This window comes from Sebastes umbrosus, chromosome 16, assembly GCF_015220745.1.
Source record: "Sebastes umbrosus isolate fSebUmb1 chromosome 16, fSebUmb1.pri, whole genome shotgun sequence".
Classification (NCBI taxonomy): domain Eukaryota; kingdom Metazoa; phylum Chordata; class Actinopteri; order Perciformes; family Sebastidae; genus Sebastes; species Sebastes umbrosus.
This window is the reverse complement of record NC_051284.1, coordinates 7,093,085-7,120,254: the sequence shown is the minus strand read 5'-3', so window position 1 is coordinate 7,120,254 and position 27,170 is coordinate 7,093,085. Positions and strand designations below refer to the sequence as shown.

The following is a 27,170-nucleotide window of genomic DNA, read 5'->3' as shown; positions in this document are numbered from 1 at the left end:
GAGAAAGGGCCGGCGCTGTGTGCACTGTCATCAGTGAGGGATTGAGAGAGAGAAAGAAAGAGACTCACAGCGGAGAACAATACCTCTGATTGGATTACAATACTGACAGCAATGTTCCAGCAGTCTTTATCTCCTCTGAACATTATTAATACAAGACAACAGTAAACATGTCATTCTTTAGGAATGACAAAGGCAGTCCTTGGGCAAATCAGTAACAAGTAAACAAGCGTTTCATCACCAGGCTTCTGAATAGGTTTTAAATTGCCAGAATGAAGCAATGAGACTCGGTTTTGTGAAAAATTATCATCACTCGGTGCAAGAAGGCATGTTGTGTCAAACTGAGATTTAATTGAAGTTCTGAGGCAAGCTCTAATTCTAATGTTGTCTTGACTTTAGCCATGGTGATTGGGTTAGACTGAGTGACATAGTACAACGATCGAGCGATGCACAGAACAGGTGATGTGGTATATCACCATCCATCCATCTGCAACCGCTTATCCCGTTAGGGGTCGCGGGGGGGCTGGAGCCGATCCCAGCCGACATTGGGCGAAGGCAGGGTACACCCTGGACAGGTCGCCAGTCCATCGCAGGGCTGACACATATAGACAGACAACCATTCACGCTCACATTCACACCTACAGGCAATTTAGAGTCCACAATTAACCTAACCTGCATGTCTTTGGACTGTGGGAGGAAACCGGAGTACCCGGAGAAAACCCACGCTAACACGGGGAGAACATGCAAACTCCACACAGAAGGGTCCCAAGCCGGATTCGAACCTGCAACCCTCTAGCTGTGAGGCGCCAGTGCTAACCACTGCACCACTGTGCAGCCCCATGGTATATCACGCAACTGTTAATTTTACGTGGTATAATAACGAGTATAACAAGGAAGAAAGTCCATTAAGGTCGGGCTGGAGGACCGGTGGATGTGTCAAACTAAAACTGGACTTTCCCCCAGGAGACCGCTGTTTGTGTCCCGTGTGAACTTAGTCATTTTAAGCCAACCATGATGTTACTAAACCTAACCAAGTAGTTTTGTTGCCTAACCCCTAACTAAGTAGTTTTGATGTTTAAAACTGCGACTGTAATCCAGGAGAAAATACATTTCCCTTGAAATGTAGGTGAGACTGAACATTTTTGAAATTTTGTAGGACAGGAGATCGTCAGTAGCCCAGTAGGAAAAAAAAACGGTCCCGTTAATATAGCCAGTCCAACACAGCATAAGTGCCAACGCATGGGGCTCAGGAAGAACTACACAAGATCGTCCAGAAAAAACAGTTGAACCAGGCTAAACTTTTGCTGCAACAAAACTTCATCCAGCTGGTTTATTTTTTAACATTAACGGTGTATTTCTGCTGTTTACATCATGATCATTGTGACAAAAGATACAATTATTGCCGCCATAATAACTTTCCAGAGTTATAACATCCTGTCTCAGAGTATTATAAACTGCTGTAGGCTACAGTGTTTTGGTGTCAGATAAACCTTCAACTCAGGGATCTGTTGCTCAAACTGGACTTCCTGGATCTTATTTCATTATTCACCGGTGCCTGAAGCAACATAACCCCCCTGAGGCTGTTTATGGTCTGAACGCCTGCTTAGAATCATCTTCCTACAGGTATGCCAGAGAAAAATCTTTGGGGTTTCCTGTTAAAAGAATTCTCAGTTTTGGTATATCTCATATATACAATATCTTGGTTTAGCATAAGCTACATATTGCTTTGATCAACGTGACAAACAGGAAATGAAAAGGCAATTCAATCTGGTAATCAGACTATGAATTAGTCTCAATTTGACATGATTTACAAAACAACTACTCTCAACAATAACAGCCAAACAAACACTCCGACTCAACATCTTGTTGTTTGTAATTATAGTGTTTGTCTGCTCAACTGCTTCTCAAGGTGAAGCACTTCAAATTAGTGCAATAAAAGCATACTAAATATATGTGATAATTAGTTTTTGCATATAACATGGCTTCTGGATCAATTATACCTTTTAAAAAAATCAATGTTAACTTTAAAAGATAACTGCATGTACCCTAAACATAATTTAAGTTAAAAAAAAAAAATACAATAATGCGTAGACCCCTGGTAGACTCAAGGGGGTGGGGGTATTCGAACAAACCACAGCAAAAGTGCCCTCTTGGATGCCCCGATGATAGATGATGAAACACAATAAAGTGGATGAGTGAATCTAAAATCACCGGACTTTCACCCAGGAGACCAGCTTCCCGTGTGAAACCAGAAGTCAATATTGATTTATTTGTCACATACTTTACGTACTTAAGTAACGCCATTTCCGGTGTTATTTTAAGCAAACCACAATCTTTTTCTAAGCCTAACTAAGTAGTTTTGTTGCCTAATCCTAACCAAGTCAATCTTGTCCGATGTCTAAACCTAAGGAAGTTGTTTCCTGTGGAGACGTAAGTTTATTTTGAAAATACTGTATGCATGTAATGAGCAGAAATTGACATGTTGCTGGACATTCATAGGAAAAACAAATGAAAAAAGAGCAATAGTTTTATGTAAGACATCATACGAACTGTTGTATGAGAATACGTTGGTAGAAAAAATGATAAAGTGACGTCTAGGTGCCCTTCCAGTAGAGAAAACATGATGCAGTGCCCTGGGTGCCCTTTCAGTGGAGAAAGCGTGATAAAGTGCCTTCTAGGGTGGCCTTAAAATTGACAAAACATGATGCAGTGCCATACAGGCTGCCCTACATGCTAGAACACTTTCTGCTCGCTGGTGCTCCTACACGTGGAGCTGGTGTCCTTTGTATTTTTTTTCGCCCCTGTCCCTCAGACAACCTGAGTCCACCACTGGCGTAGACTTCTCATTCCGCGCAGCTCTCCGCTCTTAGCATGTATCCTCCTTATCCAGTGACAGTTGTCCTCCTTGGGCCGGCCATTAGAAAGATGGATCAAGGCTGGCGCGCCATGAATGGCTCTGAATGCTAAGCACAAAGCTTATGAGGCACCCGAGTCCAATTAATTACCAAAAGCCTGTTTTGTGTGGCACCGCTCGTTATCAGTCTCATATCTGTCCTAGTGACTAATGTTCTCTCTCCAAAACCCAAAGTAACAACGACTAGCTAACTGATTGCCACAGGCCAATGTTTATGAACAAATATCCATCTCCACTCTGCAGCTAATTAGCGAGCACGTATTGGCCAGAAACTTGTCTTCTGCATGGAGCATTCAGAGAGCAACATCTGCCGTCAGTTACCTTCAAGAGCCAATCGGATCGCTTCAATCACCCACCCTTCTGTCTTTGATTTGATGCCAGTTTTCATCTACTCCACAGAACTCATGTTTTTGTTGTCGTCTGTTGTTGTTGTGCGAACGGAAGTGGAACACCTTGATATGAAAATGTGCTGTCTGTTCAAAGAAGCTAATGCTTGTACATCCCGCAGATGAGGTGTAAATATGATGATGCTTTGTTGCATCGTGACGGCGTATTGTGTAAAGTTGTTTTATTGTTGTAAAAAAAAAAAACTAAAAACACTAATCTTTGTCAATCACACACCCACACGTACACCCACACACTCTCATACAGTGAATGGCCAGAGAAAAAAAGGCCCCGGAGCTCATTTTGAGGTTAGCGACGCGTTCCTTTCCCATCAGTAGAGGTAATCACAAAAAAGAAAGGGAAGCAAGCTCATCTCGGTTGACTTTTTTCACTTTCCCCCCTCCCGAAAGCAAATGATGAGTCAGCAGTGAGAGGCGGGTGCCACACAGTAGGGCAGTGGTGAGAAATGAAAGCTGACAGAATAGTGGGGAATCAATGGAGATGAGGGGGGAAAAGAAGAAGAGGAAATAAACCAATGAAGGTGAAGTCAGGGTGAAGGGGAAAAAAGAAAGAGCAGCAGGAACAGGAAGTGGGACAACAGACCGAGATCAGAGTGACAGAAAGACCCGGCGGCGGGGTTGGGAGGGCAGTAATGTGAACTAACAGACAGTCAACAGCAGCTTTTAAATGATAAAGATGGAAGATGGGAAACAAATGGAGAAACAAAAAGACCCAATATGTGGTGGCAGAGTAAGAGGAAAGATTAAGGGGAAAGTGAGCGGAGACAAGAGACGTTGACGTTTGCTGGGGTTAATCATTGAGCGTGTCGTGGGGGAAGAGGAGAGCCGTGTTGGAGTGACAGGTCTGCTGAGCCAAAACCCTCATCAGGCTTGCCGTCCTGCCCTGCAGACGTCAAAGCATCAGCTCCAGAAGGGGAGAAGTGAGACGCCCGGCGAATGTTAACAGCTCATGGCTGTCTTTGAAATGGCCGATGTGTAACTGCAAGTTCAACTTCTTTCCCGCCCGAGTTAATATCTATGATAATCACAAGGGCGAGAGCAGAGTGATCTCACAGTCCCATCTTTCTCTGAGTCTGCCGGCTTTATTGTCACCATACTGAGTATTATCTGTGTAAGCACATTAAAATGGCCTTTTTGTTGCTACCCGTGCAGCTAGATCCTGGTAACAAAGCCCTACTGTATATCTTTTATGATATCATTAGGGCTGTCAATCGATTAAAAATACTTAATCGCAATTAATCGCATGATTGCCCATAGTTAATTGCGATTAATTGCAAACTAATCACACATTTTTAATCTGTTCAAAATGTACATTAAAGGGAGATTTGTCAAGTATTTAATACTCTTATCAACATGGTAGTGGGCAAATATGCTGCTTTATGCAAATGTATGTATATATTTATTATTGGAAATCAATTAACACAAAATAATGACAAATGTTGTCCAGAAACCCTCACAGGTACTGCATTTAACATAAAACATATGCTCAAATCATAACATGGCAAACTGCAGCCCAACAGGCAACAACAGCTGTCAGTGTGTCAGTGTGCTGACTTGACTATGACTTGACCCAAACTGCATGTGATTATCATAAAGTGGGCATGTCTGTAAAGGGGAGACTCGTGGGACCCATTGAGCCCATTTTCATTCACATATCTTGAGGTCAGAAGTCAAGGGACCCCTTTGAAAATGGCCATGCCAGTTTTTTCTTACCAAAATTTAGCGCAAGTTTGGAGCGACAGGCTAGTATAGCATGGTTGGTACCAATGGATTTCTTAGGTTTTCTAGTTTCATAAGATACCAATTCTTCACTCTAGCTTTAAAACTGAGCCTGCTACAACCTAAAAAATTGCAAGTTGCGTTAATGCATTAAAGAAATTAGTGGCCTTAAAACAAATTTCCGCAGTATTATTGCGTAAACTTTGACAGCCCTAAATATCGCATATAAAATATTTCCTGAAATGCCATATTTCCCGCTCAGCATAAACACTTTTCTTGATAGACTGAGTAGTCTTTGTTAGCTGACGGAGTCATGCCTGTGGCTCCGGTTCAATGCTTAATCCTGTAACATTATCAAATCATGCCCGCTGGCCAAACATTAACATCTGATGTTTTACTGTCCCAGTTTGAACCTCGAGAGGCAAACGGACCACTCTGTGTTCAAGGCTAAGGAGCGACCCACATCACAGACATTCAATCAGGCAAGCCACTGAACAAACATATTAGGGCCCTGACAAACAATTGACTATTGGTCCGCGTTGGTCTGCTGTTGAGCATTGTTGTTAAGGCGAAACCATCATCCCTACTTTGTGTCAGGCACCGTTTTGCTCTAGTCGGTACTCAGTGACTGTACAGCAGAGGTGATGCTGTATGTTAAATCGGCGGTGCAGGCAGAGAGAGAGAGAGAGGCTTCAGGCTTCCAAGAGCACTCCACCGATTTAGCTTCACACTCATAACAGAAAAAACAGGATCAAAATTGATGCAACTGAAGCATCTTTTTTTCCTTCTTCTTCCTTGTCAAACTTGGTGTCTACATTAACCACAATGCAACTTGGCCACAACAGTTTGGCTGAAGAGTTATGCTAGCAGTGGCTAATGTAGCATGGAGCCTCTAGCTTCAAGCAGAGATGAGGAGCGGGTTACAGATATCTGGCTCCAGCCGGTTAGACTGTTATCAGGTCATTAAATGGGCGTTTTCAGTGGCTATACGCCTCATAGATTTAGGTCAGAAGGGGCCTTTTACACCCACTAGAAGGTTTAATCATCAATTCATATGGGCGATCACTGAAAGAAGAAAACAGCGACCTCTAGCGACCGTAGTAATTATGACAGGAGCAAAAACGGAAGTCAGAGTAGTAAAAAAAACTCCATACGGGGTGGAGGTTGGGGGCGATGGATGTAACACAAAACACAGTACAGTGGGAAACGCTAGTGATCACGGTTTTAGTGATCAACCACTTATATGAATCAAAAAGCTTGGGACAGAATCATTCCCATACAACCGCTGTTTAAATAATTTGCCTATAGTAATCAAGTAGTCTGCTTTTAGTGTTTGTTTTGAGTCTTTTCATACATGACAACATGTGAAAAAAACATTTCAAAACTAGGTTAGACTAATGTTAATTTTTGTTTAGTTTTTTACTTTACTCCATAGATACTTTGCCTCATGGACCGTCTGCTTTCCAGCTGGATACCTGAGGCTGATGCTGCGTGCACATTGATATTGTGACAGGAAAAGGGAAGTCATTTCTGAATAAAAAATGAATGCGCACAGGGAAAGCGCCCTTGTCAAGTGGATTGATAATGCCTGGTTACGTAATCCCCTCAAAGTGAAACTTTTACCAATCCTCAACCGGCTCTGCGGCACACATGCAGACCGGCACCTGTCTCCCTCCATACTGCTAACGGGTGAGTGAGGGAGGAGTCCGGGCAAAGGGGCGCTGTTCATCTGCATGCCTGCAGAGCCGGCCAAAAAACGGCAATGAAAAGAGGGAAAAGGCAGAAGAAGTGAGCCAGTAAATAGCGAAGTGATCTGTTTCATTACTTTGTATTCATGTAATAAATATACAAATGTCTATTAGATGGTAATCTGCATGAGAAATGATGCAAAACAACAAAAATGTGGTTATAATAATCACTATATATAACCGCATTTAGTGATCATTTTGACTCGGACAGACGTGATCACTATAAGCATTTTGTTGCCTTAACCTAACAAGCTGTTTTGTTTGTGTTCAAAACGTAACGTTTCATTCAGCTTTACAACGTGTTAGAACGTGCTGCTTTTAAGTTTCACTTTCACTTTTACAACATAGTAGTTGTAGCAGGCCCCTATTGACCTACATCTATGGGGCTTATAATAACTGATAACACACATTTAATGAGCTGATAATAGTCGAATCGGGTGCAGGCTCACTTTTTTCTACTCCACACCCCCATGTTTTTTTTATTTTCAAACTTGTAGTCATTAGACTCAGCCGACAGTGACTCAAATGACATCACTTGAGGCAATTCATCAGAGTGCGTGCAGCTCCTTTTGGAGCCACAAAAGGCTTTATACAACTTACACACGGTAGTATTTCGCCAAAACCTGTAAACAACCGTAGTTAAGGACTGTCTCCCAGCTATCTCCTCATTCATCACACACATCATCAACTCCTCCTTCAGCTCTGGTTCAGTCCCCCAAGCACTCAAACTGGTCATCCCCATCCTCAAAAAACCTGGACTCAACCCTGATGTCATGACTAATTTCTGGCCCATCTCCAATCTCCCCCTTCTGTCTAAAATACTGAAACGTGCTGTCGCCTCACAACTCAAAACCCACCTCATCTCCAACGACCTGTATGAACCATTTCAATACGGTTTCCGCTCACAACACAGCGCAGAAACAGCCCTCCTCAAAGTCACCAACGACCTCCTCCTCTCCTCAGACTCTGGTCACCTCAACATCCTCATCCTCCTCGACCTCACTGCAGCTTTCGACACCATCAACCACGCCATTCTTCTCTCCTGCCTTGAATCCTACCTCAACATCACCGGCACTGCCCTCTCCTGGCTAAAGTCATATCTTACAAACCGACAACAATTTATCAACATCAACAACTGCACCTCCTCCCCCGCTCCTCTGTCCCAAGGCGTCCCCCAGGGTTCGGTGCTTGGTCCCCTTCTGTTCATCCTCTACCTGCTTTCCCTTGGTCACATCATATGCCTCCATGACCACTTCCACTGTTATGCCGACGACGTCCAGCTCTACATTTCCACAAAATCCATCGCCACCGCCACACACTCCACTCTGACCAACTGCCTCAGTGATATTAAATCATGGATGCAAATCAACTTTCTCAAACTCAACTGCGACAAATCAGACATGATCATCATCTGTCCCAAATCACTAAGCAAAACCACTCACAACTTCTGCCTCACCATCGACAACTCCACTCTGTCCCCCTCCCTTCACATCCGCAACCTGGAGTCCTTTTCGACAGCCACCTCTCCTATGAACACCACGTCAACCACATCACCAGGACTGTCTTTTTCCACCTCAAAAACATAGCTCGTCTCCGCTCGTCACTCTCCTTCTCTGCTGCCAAAACTCTGATCCAAGCTTTCATCGCATCCAGAATTGACTACTGCAACAGCATTCTTTACAGCTCACCATCCAAAGTCCTCAATAAACTCCAGTACATTCAGAGCTCTGCTGTCCACACCACTCAGAACCAAGCATCGGACCTGGGGCGACAGAGCATTCGCCATAGCTGCCCCCTCCCTCTGGAACTCACTCCCCAAACACATCAGAGACTGCACCAACCTGTCCACATTCAAATCACTAATCAAAACTCACCTTTTTAGAACTGCTATTAATGTGTGATTAATGTTGTGTGTTTTATATTTTTATTATGTCCTTGTATTATGATAATTTTATCTGTTTAAAGTGTCTTTGAGTTTCCGGAAATTATTATTATTATAATTTCTCCCATTTAGTGCAATTGCTCTTTATTTTGCTATAAAAAAAAAGACCACCGGCTAACAGTCTAACAGTGCAAAACAAAGTAAAACATAAAAGTTTTTTAGTTGGAGCCTATTTTCAAATTGTCCTCTGAGCATATAATGAGAAAAAAACAAACTAACGCTGGCATTAAACTGGTCGGCTTGTTTGTTTCCTGCGTCTTAGCATTAAGTTCTTTTTGGATGAGCAATATTTCATCTCATATACTGTAGGCTCAGAAGGTATATTGGCTGTGGCTTCTGTGTGTGTTCAAGGGCAATATGACAATGCAAAGATGTGGGTCTTTCAGGGCCAGCAGGCAGTGTGAGAGTGTGATTCTTCTAACCAGTTTCAAGTGGAAGGCGAGCCTCGGCACACTACAAAATTGATTTGCTGGGCTTTAACAGCGTATGAATGTCATAAAAGCCTTTTTTACGCTGCTTGGGAGAGAAAACAAGATATAGATGAATGCAATTACAATCCTGGAGTGTGGGAACACTGTCCGGACCAATCATCTGGTTGGACTGGAAAACAAGTCTTCAAAGTCACTGAAACTGAGACAGACATTCATTCAACGTTTGTATGAGTCACGATATGCTTTGCGGTAAATTATTTCTGAGAAAAAGGATGAAAAATGTATGCCTCGGAAAAAGATTTACCATACAGTGTTACTCTTAAATGGTAGTGGCTGATGTCTTAAAGTCCAGTCTCTAAGTCTATGGTACCTCTAGCACTTCAAAGCCATACCAGCTGAAGAAATGTGTCTTAGAGCAGGTTTGATATGAAGGTAACTCTAACTTATGACTATAAATATAGAAATTGAATCTGTGCTTGTCTTTACCCTTTTGAAGCAGGGAAGCGAGAGAGTGTAAGGTGGAAAATGTCAAGTCTTTGTAAGTGGCTCCATTGACATTCTCGAGAGACAAATTGGAGGATTTTAGACTTCAAAACTGCCCGTCCTGCTCCATTTAATGTCAAAGGAGATCTCTGCAGCACCCACTCAGATGTGGACATGGTGCAGACCAGCAGGGGGCACACTTACTTTGTTGCAGCCCATGTGTCGCGCCATGCTCGGCACGTGTAGGGTATATTGTGAATCATTAATGCATTCAAGCGTGCTGTATGTACTGTGTGTGTGAGCGAAGGAGACAAAAGAGAGACAGAAGGAGAAACAGAAAATAGGATTGTGGAAAATATTCTCCCCTTCAGAACAGGACGGAGGGCATCCATCTGAGCAGCACTCACTCTTTCAGCTGGTGATCAGCTCACACTTACAGTAATCTATGGGGTGCGGCGGCGCAGTCTTGTTGGTTGGTTGGAACGGCAGCCTGGTCGTGCTGGTGACCACCGGTGGAAACTCACCGTTTGCTGAAAGAGAAACAATGCATTTATTGATAAAGACTGCACTTTATTTCCTTCATATGCAGCAATGAAATCCTGTTGCTGTTAACATTGGAGAACGGAGTGAGCACAGTGTCTGCAGACCCCTCACTGGCAGAGAAAATGTGGAACCACCAGCAGGGGTCATTCTTTCATTTGCACCACCAATGGCTATGCAGAGGGAGTGGAATGCATAAAATCCAGCCCCATCTCTCCCCGTCTCCAGCCCTTCCTACAGTAGATGGGTAAGCACATTCACTCGGGCTGTTTTGTGGCTATCAATCAAGCCTCCAGCCTCAGCACTTTCCCAGGACTGAGATCATAAGCTCGCTGGTACCTTGATCTCTCCCGCCCCCACTCAAATTCTCACCTGGAATTAAGTCTTCCAGGCAAACGGCTGGCTGATTGGATATCACAGTTCAAGATAGAGACATTTTTTTTTTTCCCGTCTAAAGATGTTAAAGTAGGGGAGACTAATTTTAACTGGTTGGGGGGCTGACGTGGAAAAAGTCACCTGTTCCCTCAGAGGTGGAGAAGCAGGAGTTCCCACGGATGAATCACTGAACAGATGAATCGTTTTCTTTGATTAGGTCTGTGAACTGCAATCACTGGCGCGGCTGAACTGAATGGTGTTAAAAGAAAATGTGCTGCCACATGTGATCAGGGACTGCAGAGGCTACAGGGACAATCAATGCAACCCTGTCAGCTGAACAGAACAAAATACTTTTCCAGTACTTGAGGAAGTGCTGAAATGACAAAAATCAATGTCCAACAACAGCTGCTGTTGGAGTTGGACACGGACGTCAGGGCTCGACAATAACAGTTGCCAGGGCAACCGTTTTGATAAATTGGCAACCAATCCATGGCCTTTGGTTGCCATCAGTGGCGACCATTTTTTAACATATAAAAAATAGGGACAGCAAAATGTGCACCCCGGTTGTATGTAGCTGAATGTGAGAGGGGATGTCTAATGAGGGGCACATACTACACGAGAATCAAGCAGATTTTTGGGTTTCCCCCCCTCTCGACATTGGTCAACAAAGCCTCAATTTTTGATGGTTCTAAAGATTAGCTTGCCAGATGTTCTTGTGGTGTGAGGTATATTAAGAGTGTTTTTTTCATATCCCCGATCGACTTAAAAATCCATCTTGGACACTATGATTTCAAATTGTGAATATTAAACATGTTTAATATTTACGATCGGATCTCCTGTTGTGTGTGGGGAACCCGAGGACAGCCGATGATGCAGTCGCGTGGGGAAGAACGGCAGCCAATTAAGAACCAAGCCGACTGAAACGGAAGGACAACCACTGATGTCATGGCTGCCGTGGCTAATGCATTACCTAATGCAAAACTAATTCTTCCTGGTCCGACATGTTTGTTTACACTAAAGTCACGTTTGATAGCGAGAGATTTTGCGAGATTTCTGGTTTTGAGAGTCGGGACTCTTGTTGTTCATGAGTAGAATCAGTTAGTGTGTGGTGTGCTGTTTTGGCCAAATTGTTGCTCACCACACACTATAGGAACAAAACTGTTAAACTTGCTATAACATGTCGTTGTGTGTGGGGTCTCTCACATTTTCAACATCTGTTAAGATTCTAAAAATCTTTAAGTGTGGGTCAGCCTTAAAGCTGCAGTGCGTAGAAATCCGGAAAACGCAAAATCCTGCATCCCCTCGAGCTGCTCTCTCCTCTCTCTCCTCTCTCCGCTCTCCCCTCTCTGTCCGAAGCCCCTCCCCCCACACGAGAACGGGCATATGCACGCGCTTCATACGTGCTCGCTACATCTGAGGAGGCTACCGCAGCGAGCTACACATTACCTTCTAACGACATCAACAGTTTGGACTGTCTTTTTGAAAGTCTGTCTTTCTTTTTTTGGGTTGTTTTGAGGTGTAGGCAGTTGCTGCCAATGCTGGAATAGCAAGCTTTCCAGTAGGTTGTTCCGCCATTGACCGAGGCTTTCACTATCTGCAGAGACCAGACGTGAACGCGCATCTCCTTTTGTGGAACAGCCAATAGGAACGCTCTCTCTGAAATGCCCTGTGATTGGTCAAAGTCTGCCGTCACGGGCAAGATTTTCTAAAGCCTGTAAACAGAGCCATGAGGAGGTGCAGAGGTGTAGTTTTCTCTCAGATCACTTGAATTACAATATGCTGAAAGGTTATTATGGAATTTTTGCCAAATTATGCCAAAATATTGTTGCCTACTGCCACTTTAAGCAGAATCAAGACAGATCTCTGAAAGTACAGATGATGGACAAGCTAGTGTTGGTGTCACTTGAGTGACCACAGTCAAAGATTTCAGTGCTGGAGGGCCAATGGATTTCTGATGGGAATCAGTACAAATCCATTGGCCCTTCATCGTGGGCTCAGTTTTAAAGCTAAAGTGAAGAGGCATCGTCTGAAACTAGAAAACCTAAGGAATCCATTGGTAACAACCATGTCATAACACTTTGTTGTGAATGAGGCTAAATAGCGCTCCAAACTTGCGCTAAATTTTGGCGGGGATTTTCAAAGGGGTCCCTTGACCTCTGACCTCAAGATATGTGACTGAAAATGGGTTCTATGAGTACCCACGAGTCTCCCCTTTACAGGCATGCGCACTTTATGATAATTACATGCAGTTTGGGGCAAGTCATAGTCAAGTCAGCACACTGACACACTGACAGCTGTTGTTGCCTGTTGGGCTGCAGTTTGCCATGTTATGATTTGAGCATATTTTTTATGCTAAATGCAGTACCTGTGAGGGTTTCTGGACAATATTTGTCATTGTTTTGTGTTGTTACTTGATTTCCAGATTTGGATAAAGCAGCATATTTGCCCACTCTCATCTTGATAATTGTATCAAATACCTGACAAATCTCCTTTTAAGGTACATTTTGAACAGATAAAAATGTGCGATTAATTTGCAATTAATCGTGATTAACTATAGACAATCATGCGCTTAATCGCGACTAAATATCTTAATCGATTGACAGCCCTACTCAAAATATAAGGTGGCTAAAAATGGCAACCTAGTTTTCAGTTTCAGCAACCAAAAGCTCTGATGCCTGGTTACCAACCTGGCAACCACTTTAAAAAGTTAAGTGTTGAGCCTTGCAGCATTACAAACACCCTATAGGACAAAATATTAAATCTTAAATCGCAATAGTTATTTGCTAATACTAATCAATGAAGAAATTGCAGAGCATGTACCATTTCGCACAGCTTGCAAACACTTTTTCATTCCTACTCTGCAAAGGTTTCACTTTCTTATTTTAAGAACCCAGATATGTTCATCTTAGCTGATGTAAATGTGACTCTGACTTTGTTTCCAAAGAAAGGCCATGTTTTGTTGAGGAGTTCTGTTCACCATCTCATTTCTTTGATGTTATGTTCTGAAGAAAAAAAAAGCCTTCTGCGGCTCTGTTGAGATGACCCTTGTTGAGCAAAAGCAGAAGATGTGAGATTATTTCAGAGAAGTCAGATAAGGTTGGCTGTGGTTTACGGACCTGATAACGCTGCCAGTGTGCAACGCTATGACACCAAACAAGGGCAAGATCTTGACCAGCTGCTATTCTGCTAGTCCTGCCTCTGATTTATAACTTTTTTATTTATCAAAGCTGGATGCACCACCCAAAGAGGCTACACTGCCTTACAATAAACAATAGGGTTCACTGCTGTTTCAGCCACAATGCTTCAGTCTATCAACACCTACGGGGGGCCGTCCTTATAGTTTTTTCATTTAACACTTGCAGTGTGCTCAGTGTAGATACTTGAAGCATGCAAACAACACATTGTAAACAATAATCTATGTGCGTATGACCCGCATATTAGGCTCTATTTCTGTTACGCATATGTAAGAAGCCGTTGAGAGGAAGATTACATGGTTTCAGGGCGTATTTGCATTTCATACGGCGAGAGAAAAAAAATAGAAGGTTCCTAGTTGCACACTCGTCTTATAGAGCAGCAGAATAGTATACAATTTGTTCACACTGTAGCTGCCTTATATTCTCCATAGGGTTGCCCTGGATGGCAGACGGCAGCAAAGGATGATTTAAAGGTTTCATGAGAGTATTTTCCTTCATTTGCTTTGCTCTTCTAAGCCACAAGTGCCCCTGGACAAGCCGCTCATGAGCAGGTGGTGTTTCCGAAAAAAAAAAAGCCGCATGCGCTGAATATCAAGCGGATATCTAACTACAAGTACAAGTTTCCTAATTGTGATGAGCCAATGGGTTGCCCACACAGTGTCATTCGCCTCCTTGGTGGAAACAAATCACGCCCGCTTTGCCCGCCATCATTCTGAGAGGTGCCGGGGGACGGACGCAAGACTTTTCATCTTTATCTCTGTAATCATTTTACCGCAAAAAAACACTCCCTCCTCGCCGTCCCGGATCCCCTGTCACCTCGGTCTGAAGGCTCACCGTTTATGACAATATGGCAGGGGGCTCCCTCAACAGCTGAAAGGTTTGGAAAGCAACTGTGTGGCTGTGTTCCATTTGGTCCGAGAAAACCTGCTTAGAGCAAACAACTTGACATTAATGTTATTTGTGCTGGAGTTGAAACTACACCTGTGGTCCTCCGGGTGATACGTACCATTAAAGGTTTGTTTTAATCAAACTTCTTGCAGCTGGGGGGGGTCTCTACTGAAACTTTCTCTGAGTAGAGAAATCTTGTAACTTTGTCCTCAAAGCTTAAAAAAAAAAAAAACAACCACAGCACTGCTTACCTAAAATCTGCCAGCTCGAAAATCAATAGCTCATTCCCTAGCCCTGTAATCCACAAATAAATATCATCGTCTAAGTCTCCGCTGCTTGGGAGCTTTGATAGATACAGTTTACGTGCAGATTTGATGGATCACATACAGCACACGAGTGGCCGCAATGTGTTTGATTGCTTGGGTGGGTAGTCTCTCTCTGTAAGTAAGACCCTTAGATGTGTAGCTACACAACAAGTTCACTAACTTTTTTTTATATCTTCAACAAAGTCGCTAATAAGACTCAGTGCATTGTTATTCGGAGCATGGGGTAACGCGCTGCGGCAGGGGCTATGGAAGAGACAGAGCTGTAGCGCACGGCATTGGTATGCTGCTGCAGCGGGGAGAAGGACTCAGCAGGTTCGCCACAGAGCAGCGTGAACCAGAGGGCAGGGCAACAGGCGGCGTGGCTGTCACTGTTCATTAGCAGGGTGCCGTAAGCTGACTGAAGCCCACCAGAGGCCGGTAACAGGGGGGGATGGCGGGCACCTCGTTTCCACCCAGCCACGATCCTAAAATATCTGCAGATCGCAATAGCTCTGAGAAATATCCACACTGCAGACACATCATGCTAACAGTCAGTATTATTGGCCTGCCATACAGCATAGAAAAAGTACGTGGTATGTTTTCTTGTACTTTCGTTCTCCTAATCTGTTAAAGGTGACCAATTATGCTTTTGTGCTTTTCCCCTCTTCTTTAGTGTTATGCCGTTTTTTGTGCAAGAGAGGTCTGCCCATGTTCACACCATAGGGAGTTCCTCTCCCCACAGAAATACTGCTCCTGAACTGCCTGAAACGCCTTGATTGAAGTCCCGCCTTTTCTTCCATAACGTGATGATGTCACCAAGTAACCAACCTGTTCTCACTCCCAACTCGTCAAATACCGCCGTTTGGTAAGTGCCCCTCGGCATTGGAAACCGACGCATAGAGGCACCCTTTAGTAACAGTATGTGATGCACCGGGCTTTCAACTTACTCCAATGTAAACCCACCCACAGAGATATTCAACGGTCAGAGCAAGTGACGTAGTATTGATAGAGTAAGAAACGCCAGACTTCAAAACAGGAGACCGGTGTTCGTGTCGTGTGTGAAACTAAAAGGTAATGTTAACTTATTTTGTCACGTCAGTCTTTAGTCACGTGACTCGTCACTATCGTGAGTCGCGTGAGTCGTTAGAATCGTCAGTCCCGTGAGTCACGTGATTTGCTAGTCAGTGAAGTTAACGTCAACCCCGACCGTTTCCTAACCCTAACTAAGTGGTTGTGCCTAAACCTAACTTCCTGTGAAAACAGAAGTTAACTTTGAAAGGACACTATGCATGTAGGCCTAACAAACGTATATTGACACGCCGTCCTTGGTCCATCCAAAAGTATGAATAGTAGTATAAAGCATTTGGCGAGTTGGGAGTGAGAATGTGTTGAAGTAACACACGCCCTCAAACAAAGCTAGTTAGAGCGGAGCTGGAGCGGAGTCTGAAGAGTTTGGTTTGGTTGACCAATCACAACTGAGTGGGCCAGCTGACCAATCAGAGCAGACTGGGCTTTTCACGAGGTGGTGGGGGGGGGGCGGGGGGGGGCAGGAGCTCAAACACAGCGTTTCAGACAGAGGGTGGAAAGAGTTTTTTGAACATTAAATCATGTAAACATGTTCTATTAGAAACGTAAAATACAAGTATGCACCTGAATAAGCATAATAGGTCCTCTTTAACTGGCATGTACTGTACTGTATCTAAATGTAAAGGCGGCTGATGAACCTGGGAGAGACCACACTTGAATAAACTGCTTTTAATTAGCCCTACTGTACAGCATATGTCATCACTGTGAACACACCGAGGACTGTAGAGCATCTGTACTTACTGGTCCGTGGTGTGTCTCCATGTTCCTCAGCACCCACAGGTGCTGGTGATAATTACTGAAATGAATACATTTCAGTAATCTGTAGTTGTATTACACAAGTTACCACGACAGATAACACAGATGCAGCAGCCAACCAACCCATCAGCTCATAATTGGACTGAAAAAAATCTAACCGGACCTTCATTGTACATGAATAGAACTCTTTGTGTGTGGCAGTGTATGGGTAAAACACAGTTTGAAAAAATCCAATTATTTCCATCTGAAATCTCCAAATCAAAACCTTTTGAGGAGTGTAGCATTGACAATCCAGTGGTGTCAAGGACCAGCTACTGAGGGGGCACATACACAGTGTCACGTTGGGGGGAGTTTCTATAGCAGCAGCTCAGTGCGTGGGAAAATAAGTGATGGTACAGGGCAGAGACAAAAGGAAGAACTTCCTGTGCTGTCTAACACAATAAACTAATTTATAGATGCTGGTGAAGATAAAACGATAAAAGCGACAGCCAGGCCCAACACCTGAAGGGCAATGGATGCATCATCAAACACGTGTGCTTGCCAAACTATACATCACACTAAAACCAAGAAAGGTATAGGATAAAAGCCATGGATGGCTGGTCCTCTGCATAATGTGTTCGCAGTATGTTTTCCCACTGAAACACATTACGGGGCTGTGTCAGGATGCTCAGGGATCCATCATGCTAATCACTCAAAGTCGGAACGACGTCTTTTGCTGAGCTTCAGCATCTCCCATCCGCTGATTGATAGGCGATAAAAAGTGGCTGTGTCAAGTGTGGCTGTAGGTAATGGATACCTGTCCTAGATTAAGAACTTGCCATCTGGAAAGTGAGCGAAGCGGGGATAGATGATCCTTCAGCGCTGCCATACCAGTGCCGCCGCCGCTCCGGAGGACATAAAACACAAATTGGTGTGCAAATATCACCTGGAAAATGTCATCTCTCCTTAAATAAAGAGGCTCTGACCCAATAAGCCTGTGCTGATACAGGACGATCTGCTCCAGCCTAGACCAACAGCAATTTCATCCAACGTCAGATTCAGCTGATGAACTCCTGTTATCTGATAGCATTTTAGAGTGATTATATCTGCGGTCAATGAATAAATTCATCAAAAACATCATCTAAAGGTGAACACAAAACAGATTAGCCTATGTTTGCCGGTCACATTCGTCATTTGTTATTGCAGGCTTACATTTGAATGAGAACTGACATCTAAACAATGTGTTTTAATAGCTCTAATTAATCACAGCAAGAGTTTTCAACCTTTTATCTTTAATTTAAAGTGGCAATAGACACGTTTTTTTGCTTTAACTTAACTTCTTGTGAAGTAAATGTTGATTGCACAATGTAATGGCTACAGAATAATGACCCCATCAGCATTTAGATTGGGTCCCTATAAGCCTTGCTTTTCACTATGCAGTTCTGTACGATCTCCCGGGAAAATGAAGGCATGATTTTTTATTTTTTTTTACTAGTTTTACTCTTCCTTTAGGGCTTTACATACAGGTGGCGTGACAAATAAACGACACAAAAACTGCAAATATTATATGTCTAGGGCTTTTATTGTGAAAGGTAAGAACGGAAGGAGTGGATCTGGTCTGTGCTGCCTTTGTCAAGGTTGAAAGGAGTAATAAAGTTTGCCTTCTTGATCGGACCAGAGTCTCCTTGTTATTGTTTCATAAATATAATAGGTGCAAGTCAACCTGTTCTGCACAATGTAATTGGTTGATGCCTTCATTCACAGTGTGAAAGCTCAGAAAATCAACCTCATTTCGCAAAAAAAAATTACGTCGCTTTTTTGCCACGTATCTGCATTCTGTGTCAAAGTACTCACGACAAAAACAACAGTACGAAAAAATATATTGATGTGCGAAGCAATCGCATATTTCTTGCTTTGGACAGTAGCCAGGATGTTAGCGGTAGCCATGTTGTTAACAGTACCGCCAGCTAACACTAGCTGCCAGAAAACCAACCAGGGGCTATAAGGCAGCCAGTACAGAACAAAAACTAGTGACATTTTGCTAACATAAACTGATGATTATTGTCCATTTGATAATCTAAACAATGTTAGCTAACGCTAACAGCCAGAAACAAACATTGATGATTCATTCCCTTACCAAAAAGAAGTTTATTCAAGTGTGCTATTAGTATACTTTAAATAAGAGAGTATGCTTTCAGTTTACATTTGATGTACTTATCAGAGATATACTTAACAAAATGATACCTCTGTATACTTGGCTTGTACTGACAAGTATACAGAAAAGTCTAAGTATATTGGGCTTATGCTCACTTTTTGATCGAGTAGCCTATTAGAGTGTGTGAGAGTCTGTAAATGTATGTTTTGATACTAAATTACATATATGTTTGAACTTTACTTAATTCTACTTCATGAAATAACCTTGAAGTATACAACTTTTGTGTAAGGGTTGTCCATTTGATAATGTAAACAAAGAACACGTTTTCTTGCGGTGGCCTTTCTAAAATGAACAGTGGTAAAACACACACTATAGGCTATTCTGTTATAACAGATGAATGTTGGTTGTCTTTGCAACAGCAGCGCTAGCCATTTGGAAACGTTGAAAAGTTGTCTGTTGCCACTTTAATCATCGCAGTAATAACACCAAGATTTTCTCACCTTCAACCAAAAAACTTGAAAAAACCTGGGTCAGTTTTGTAATCTACCCGCCCAGCATCACAAATGAAATGACTGTGTAGGAGGGTGACCCTTTGCCTCTGCCTCTTGAGTCTAATTCTTGGCCAGAGAGTAGTCACTTTAACACGGCTTCATTGTAACGCTGTTCACATTGTCAGAGCTTTTATTCCGGTACAGAGATGCTCAGACATTACTATTCCTTTCACAGCTCAAACAGGTTCCTCCAGCTAGGCAGAGATGGAGGGGAGCACTGAACTCCTAACCTTTCATTCTCCTGACGCCAGACTTGGTTGTCATCTTACTCCTGTTTTTTATACTGATACAGATACACCATCTCAATTATAACACAAAAATATCCAGAAAGGTGACGTGCGGGTTGACCTTTATAAGCCTGCAGTACCACATTGGAACATGCGCCCTTATCGGACAGCAAGCTTTATCATGGTAGGTTTTAACTGTTAACTAACATTTCAGGATACACCAAAAGTTTTCAAACAGAGTCCGCCAAAGGAATGTGATTATACTGTATATCATTTCCATAAAATGATGTTAATACATCTCTAAGCAAAGCCGCAGTACAATATATCATTTCTAAGGGAGTAGAAGACTTGCTAGGATTTTTAAATATTATGTTAATCGTCATGACTGAGAATTGCAAAAAGTTCTGAGCCCTGTATTATGGCTATGTCAAGGGAAGTGAAATGATAAGTGAGTACTTGATGAATTCACCATAGTGAATGAAACTGCTGCTCAGTCAAATAGTATCTCTGTAAAACATGAACACAGGGCAGACCTGTATTGATTATTAATTCAATTGCTTAGGTCACTTTGAATGTTTACCTAAAGTCTCTCTGAATTCCATTAAAAGAGTTTATACTTTTCAGAGCAACACAGTTTTTTTTCGCCCCATTGTGCTTGTCACGGTCAATCCATCAGTCAAACAATTCCATTAACTCAACCAGGGTCTGATGAAGTAAGAGTGAGAAAAGAAAGACTTTATTTTATAGTACTCACATGCCAGGAAGCAGTCCATACTGAAAGAGATGTTGTCGATAGAGATGGCTGAACCGGATCCAGGTCCATCTTCTGTGCTGAACTGCAGCCAAAACCTACAGAGGGACAGGGCTGTTTTAACTACCTCACAAGCTGGGAATGGTTGGATAGCTTCTGACTGAAAGGATGTGAAGAAGAATTTATAGTGCTTTTAAAAAAAAAATGTCATTGAGCTGTGGCTTTGGAGGGAGTGCATCGTAGCATACGCCTTATGACAGCTCAGTCTGTATTGTTGAGAACTGTTGGCTCTTTCAGCAGATACAAAAAACGAGTTCTTTAGGGATGAAACACATTTTCTGGTTCTAAATTAAATACATTTAGCTAGAAAATAATGTTGTCAGGTATTGCATGACCTACTAACTACCTATAAGCATAAAGACTGAAAACGGAGGGAAAAGAGCTAACCTGGCTCTGTCCGAAGATAACAAAATCCACCTCTAAAGCTCACTAACAGGTTATATTTTATTTGATTAGCCGTACAAAAAACTAAGGGTTAAAATGACAATTTGCCATTTCGCGCCCTATCTCCGGTCTTTATGCTAAGCTAAGCTAACAGGCTGCTCACTTCGGCTTTATATTTAGCATACAGACATGAGAGTGGTGTTGATCTTCTCAACTCGCAGGCAAGAAAGTGAATAAGTGTATTTCCAAAATGTCAGTATCTCATAATTCTGCTTATTGATTCGTTTCCTAGCTTTAAGGCAGGGGTTCTCAAACTTGTTGGGGCCAGGGACCCCTTACAGGGGAGAACATTTTCCAAGGACCTCCTCATAATAATAACACTGATTAAGTATATGCTAACTACTACTAACTAATATTTGAACTCTTAGATACCATTGGAACTATTTGTATTCTAAAACTTTTCAACCTAAATACTTCAGACCTGTTTCATCGTGATAAACAGAAACACATTTCAATTTGAATCATGTTAATTTAAGATAAGATGAGATAATCCTTTATTAGTTCCACAGCGGGGAAATGAACAATGTTACTGAATGTTAATACCACTTATATTCCTTTAAATAGAGGGTGGTTTTATTCAAATTGCATTTGGACTCAACTTGACAGAATTATGGCTTACATTTAACACGTAATTGATCTTAAAAGCTTTCAGAAAATGAACAGTAGCAAAACTGGCATAGTCCTAATAAATCCAGATATTTAAACTTACCAGTCAAAAGCTGACTTTCAGTAAGTGCTTCAACTTAAAAATAATGAACTTATTGCTGTGTGTCACAATCATATCAGAGTTTCTATTGGCCCAAAGCTAACGTGAGTGGCAGTAATGGACACAATATGCTTGTTTTATGGGCGCAAATGGTCCCAATCTGTAGATAAGCACTTATAAATGATACAGCACAATTTTATAATTTATAGCAAATTATTTCGTGGACCCCTGACAGAGTGTCATGGAGCCCTGGGGGTCCCCGGACCCTAATTTGAGAATCACTGCTTTAAGGCAATGATGTTCACAAGAAATGATTGGGCTGTCTGTGGCTGTAACTGATAGTAACATAACCTGCAGTAAATATGAGTTCTAAATCCAAGTAGTCATTCCCTTTCAACACTATCAGTCATTAGGAGGTTTGTATCTGTCAATTTTAACATTTAATCTAGCTAGTTATTAGTCTATATATATTTATAGTATGTTGCTTAATAAACCTGATGGCATACTGCATATCCATTCTTGCGGTCAGCCTACGGGTTCTCCAACCAGAAACACTCACATTCATAGTATACATAGTACACAGCCGGTTATGTCCTGACTTTTGTCTGCACCTCAGGCTGTATTTCTGATTCTATTTAAGCCCTACAAAGGTCACCGCGCAAAGACTGGCAGGTTCACCTTAATGGTTATGGACATGACATTCTAATTAAGAGCACAAGCACAGCTGACTACATAACCCAGGAATCAAAAAATAATCACTCTCAGGGGAGGAGTATTATCCAAGCTCGAATGGCAAAGAAACCCCCAGACAGGCAAACAGAGATGAAACACCTCATCTGGGGTTTCTCTTTTTCCTCGCTTTACTCTATTTTGTTTTAATTCCTCCCTTTTCGGTGGGGAAATTCAGGGCAGTAGCTAATTGGAAGGCCAAGAAGGTTGGGTAGAGCCTTGTGTATTGATTTATCACAGACAAGTGGAATAAAAAGAAAGGGGTGTAGTTTGTACAACTGTACACATGGCAGGTCCGCGGACTAGAGTCCCTATGGGATTCATTAATTCTGCGGAGTTCGAAAATGGAATGTAAATGTTGAAAATCTGCATTGAGGTGATACGAAGGAAGAAAAGCTTCTTGGTTCTGTTTCTTAAGACTTTCCTTTCCTATCGAAGCTCTTAAGTATTTGTGTGAGTGTGTTGGAGGTCTGCTGGGATGAGAGTTATATCGCTGGCTCTTAAACCTCTTAAAGTCACAGTTAGATGCCAATCCAAACCGCAGACTGTATATAAAGATGGACGACATGACAGCTCCCCAAATGTAGTGGCAAAAAGGGGAACCAGCTAACTGGGGAAACTCTCGCGAGATTGTTAAGGCATTGATCTTGAATAGTTAAGGTTAGGCAATGATCTTGAATGGTTAAGGTTAGGCATTGACCTTGAATAATTAAGGTTAGGCAATGATCTTGAATAGTTAAGGTTAGGCAATGATCTTGAATGGTTAAGGTTAGGCATTGATCTTGAACAGTTAAGGTTAGGCATTGACCTTGAATAGTTAAGGTTAGGCATTGACCTTGAATAGTTAAGGTTAGGCATTGATCTTGAATAGTTAAGGTTAGGCATTGATCTTGAATAGTTAAGGTTAGGCATTGACCTTGAATAGTTAAGGTTAGGCATTGATCTTGAATAGTTAAGGTTAGGCATTGATCTTGAATAGTTAAGGTTAGGCAATGATCTTGAATGGTTAAGGTTAGGCATTGACCTTGAATAGTTAAGGTTAGGCAATGATCTTGAATAGTTAAGGTTAGGCAATGATCTTGAATAGTTAAGGTTAGGCATTGATCTTGAATAGTTAAGGTTAGGCATTGATCTTGAATAGTTAAGGTGAGGCATTGATCTTGAATAGTTAAGGTTAGGCATTGATCTTGAATAGTTAAGGTGAGGCATTGATCTTGAATAGTTAAGGTTAGGCATTGATCTTGAATAGTTAAGGTGAGGCATTGATCTTGAATAGTTAAGGTTAGGCATTGATCTTGAATAGTTAAGGTGGGGCATTGATCTTGAATAGTTAAGGTTAGGCATTGATCTTGAATAGTTAAGGTTAGGCACTGATCTTGAATAGTTAAGGTGAGGCATTGATCTTGAATAGTTAAGGTTAGGCATTGATCTTGAATAGTAAAGGTGAGGCATTGATCTTGAATAGTTAAGGTTAGGATAAGTCGTCGGGCAGCGAGTCTCGTGAGAGTTTTTGCACGTTTTATTGACACGACCTTCACCAAAAGTGAAGCCAAAACATCTGGATCGCCCCCTGGTGGCTGGCTTCAGTATAAATCCCGACCCTTCCATGTTAGCGGATGGGATATGGGCCAAACTAAAAAAGTCAAAGTACACGTCAAATACATTTTTCCCAAAAATGCTTCCTGTCATTTTAGGTAGTTATTATCACGTTGATGTCCAAGTGTTCATTTTTCTGAAATTTCTGAAGTTTGGTTTTAACTAGTTATTTGACGCTATAAAAAGGGGGGTGAGACGTCATGATTGGCAGCTTTGAGTCTCTCTCGACCGTGCTCGACTCACGAGTGGTTGGGACGGGTGACCTTGATACTGCGGTTCCACCGCCCCGATCACTACTGCACAGGGTCTGGCTCCAAATGAGGTCAAAATCTCAATCTCAAGATTTTGGGTTCACTTCTGTACAGTGGGAGGAAGTGGAGACGTGTTGTCCATCTTTATATACTATCTATGGTATATTTATGGTCCAAACATGCAGCATGATATAATCAAACTGCCTGTTGCGTGTTGAAACAGGTGAGTGTTTGTCGTACCAGTCCGCCAGCCCGTAAAGGGGAATTATGACGAATTTCCAGCCCCTTTCAGATTTGGGTTCTCTGGCTGAATGCCACAGTCTGCGCTGCTCCTCGGGACCTGTGCTGTTCTCAGCTATCCACAAAGACAGCGACCCCCTCTGTGAGCCTCCAGAACACAGCCAGAATCGCACCTGTTGAGAAGGAGAATTTCAAATGAGCAAAGCAATTAAATCAAAAATGAAATATGCCGTAAAGGTGACCACAAATCAAGAGAGAGGATGTTTGAGGTACATGCTGAGAAATGAGGACGGCATATAAAACCCCCACAGCAACTTTAACTTCCTTTGAATGTTTTCGAATTGCCAGCGGAGTGTGTTATCACTCAAGGAAGGGATGCACTTAAAATTGCATTGAGCTCAATCAGCAACAGCCATCTGTTCAGTTCTAATTATTCTAACGTTAATAGAATTCAACCAGGATCATGATTTGGATTATTTTGCTATCTGCGCTGCTCCTGCATGCTTCAGCACAAATCAATCTCATTTCGCCGTTTCCAGGAGGGATGTGGTGGGTGTAAACCTTGCTTCAAATTAAACAACACACAGGCCGTAGCTGGAATTAAATAGTAAAAAGGAAGTCTGGATCTAAAGCTTGCTAACAAGCGATGGGATGTGACCGTGTCCCTCTACAGCATTTCAGTGGAGCCAAGAACATAATTCTTGCTTCACCATTTAAGTGGAACAGATGCTGGCTTAAGCCTGATGAGAAATACACGTAGAGACGACACTAACCCAGAGAACTGAATTCGCCGCTTTCATGTTGAGTGCTCGCATTGTGCTCTTCGACAGCAGGTTGTGGTCCTTATCGTCAACCGCGAGACCACATGGTGACCGTTTAAACATCAAGATTACAGGCACTGCACACTGGGCACGACATGAAAGCGAACATGGTCTGTAGCTAATACCCAAAACTAATATCCTCGACGTAGTTGTCCAAGAGCGGACAGGCTAGATTGAACAGCACAGACGAGGATTTAGAGTGTTAATCTGGAATCATGGCTAATCTTTGGCTGTGTGCCGAGAGGCTGGGAGGCAAGGACTGCGACGGTGCCGCGCTGCCTTCACTGCAGTCCGACACCTCTAATTCACCCCTGAGAAGCGGCAAACTTCTCCTACTACATTTTTATTATTTTCCCCTTCTGTTTTTCCTCTCTGACGGCCTGTTCCTTTGCGTGTTTTTCTCTCGTCGAGACTAACTTTATTTCCCCGCAGGGTCTCTTATTATCTTGTTTTCTGACCTCTCGACCTTTCCAACACCTTCCCGCCTCCGTCCCTCACTTCTGTGTCTGCTTCTCTCATCTCCAAGCACCAGCCGACTCCAACTCTGACTGTGCAAAGTACACATGCAGAAGGCCAAAGGTCGCTGTGCCGAGCAATATCAAAATAAGTAACATAACTCTTAAATGCTAGCTGCAGCAGCATCAATCAAGACACAGAGTACACAACCAGCCGGCCCCGGGAGACCTGCTCTGTGAGCTCCGTGATCTAAATAATGCATGACTTCTAATATTTTCACAACTAGGTCAGCAGATAGGTTACAATCTGTGATTGATGAGGTCAACCTCTCTGTCTGTTAGGGTCTCTCAGGAAATGTGGATGGCACAGTGATAGTCTGCTGTTTGATTTTTGAGCTGTTGTTTCTTGAGAGCAATTAACATATCAAATTATTCAGTAAGTAATTCATTAAGTGTTCTACTCCTTCAGCAACAACAGGAACTGTTACTGAAAAACACTGATGGAAAAACACAACTAAATGGCCTTCTATGCAAATTACACTATATTTTTACATTCATTCTTTTATCATCACATGCTGTAACCCTGAATGTCAACACATAGCCTCTGGAACATTTCAAATGTAATAATGATCTTACTGTTTTTAATATTGTTGTATGGCGAAGTGACAAATTAAAGTGAGCAAGTAGCATTGTGTATTTCCTGGTGACCCGTAGAGAACATAAAATCTAAGAAATCTAAAGCTCGACAGGCCCTGTTGTGCCTGGTTGCCATAGGTGCCTAGGATCGTTAATGTTCGGGGGCGAGGTTTAGCCAACAGGCACATTAACAAAGTCAGGTCAGGTTGATTGATATAGCACATTTCATACGACAGGCTTAGATTCAATGTGCTTCGAAATAAAAATCAAATAAGAATAGGCAAAGATCATACATGGCAAACATATAAGATAAGAAGGTATTACTATTATTAACCTCCTGTCTTTCAGAGGCTGTAGCAGGTTCGGCTTTAGAGCTAGAGTGAAGGTCCAGACATCATATGAAACCGACTGAATCCATTGGACCATGTCATGTTAGCTTGTCGGGAAGGAGGCTAAATAACGCTCCAAAGTTTAGGCTAAATATTGACAACGAAAAAAATTAATGTGTTGAATAGATCCAGCATGAAATAATTGCCTCATTTACCACTTAGTTTTTGTTTTCACTGCACATATTCTATAATATCTATATAAAGTGTTAGAGCACTGACCTGTGCTAATACTCTGTGTGTGTGGAGGTCAACCAACGGGGGTGATTTCTGTGGCTATGACACACTCTTGTTTTGCCAGTCTTAAAGAGAACTTGTTCGAACTTGTCTCAACCGATTAACTCCTCCCGACCAGCTGTTGGACAGTCGGATACATTTCTGACTAGTTAAACGTCTTGCTC

General features: G+C 42.4%; 1 protein-coding gene across 3 annotated transcripts in view; it reads right to left on the bottom strand.

Annotated features, from left to right (window-relative positions):
• The window catches only part of alk (ALK receptor tyrosine kinase), a 474,023-nt gene that overhangs the window by 60,570 nt on the left and 386,283 nt on the right, over positions 1-27,170 (bottom strand). For all 3 annotated transcript variants that reach the window (XM_037746863.1, XM_037746865.1, XM_037746866.1), the window contains exons 9-11: positions 24,472-24,644; positions 20,449-20,543; positions 10,076-10,168 (exon numbers count right to left, since the gene is read on the bottom strand). In XM_037746863.1, coding sequence (XP_037602791.1) covers positions 10,076-10,168; positions 20,449-20,543; positions 24,472-24,644 — 361 coding nt within the window. The remainder of the gene's footprint in view (positions 1-10,075; positions 10,169-20,448; positions 20,544-24,471; positions 24,645-27,170) is intronic.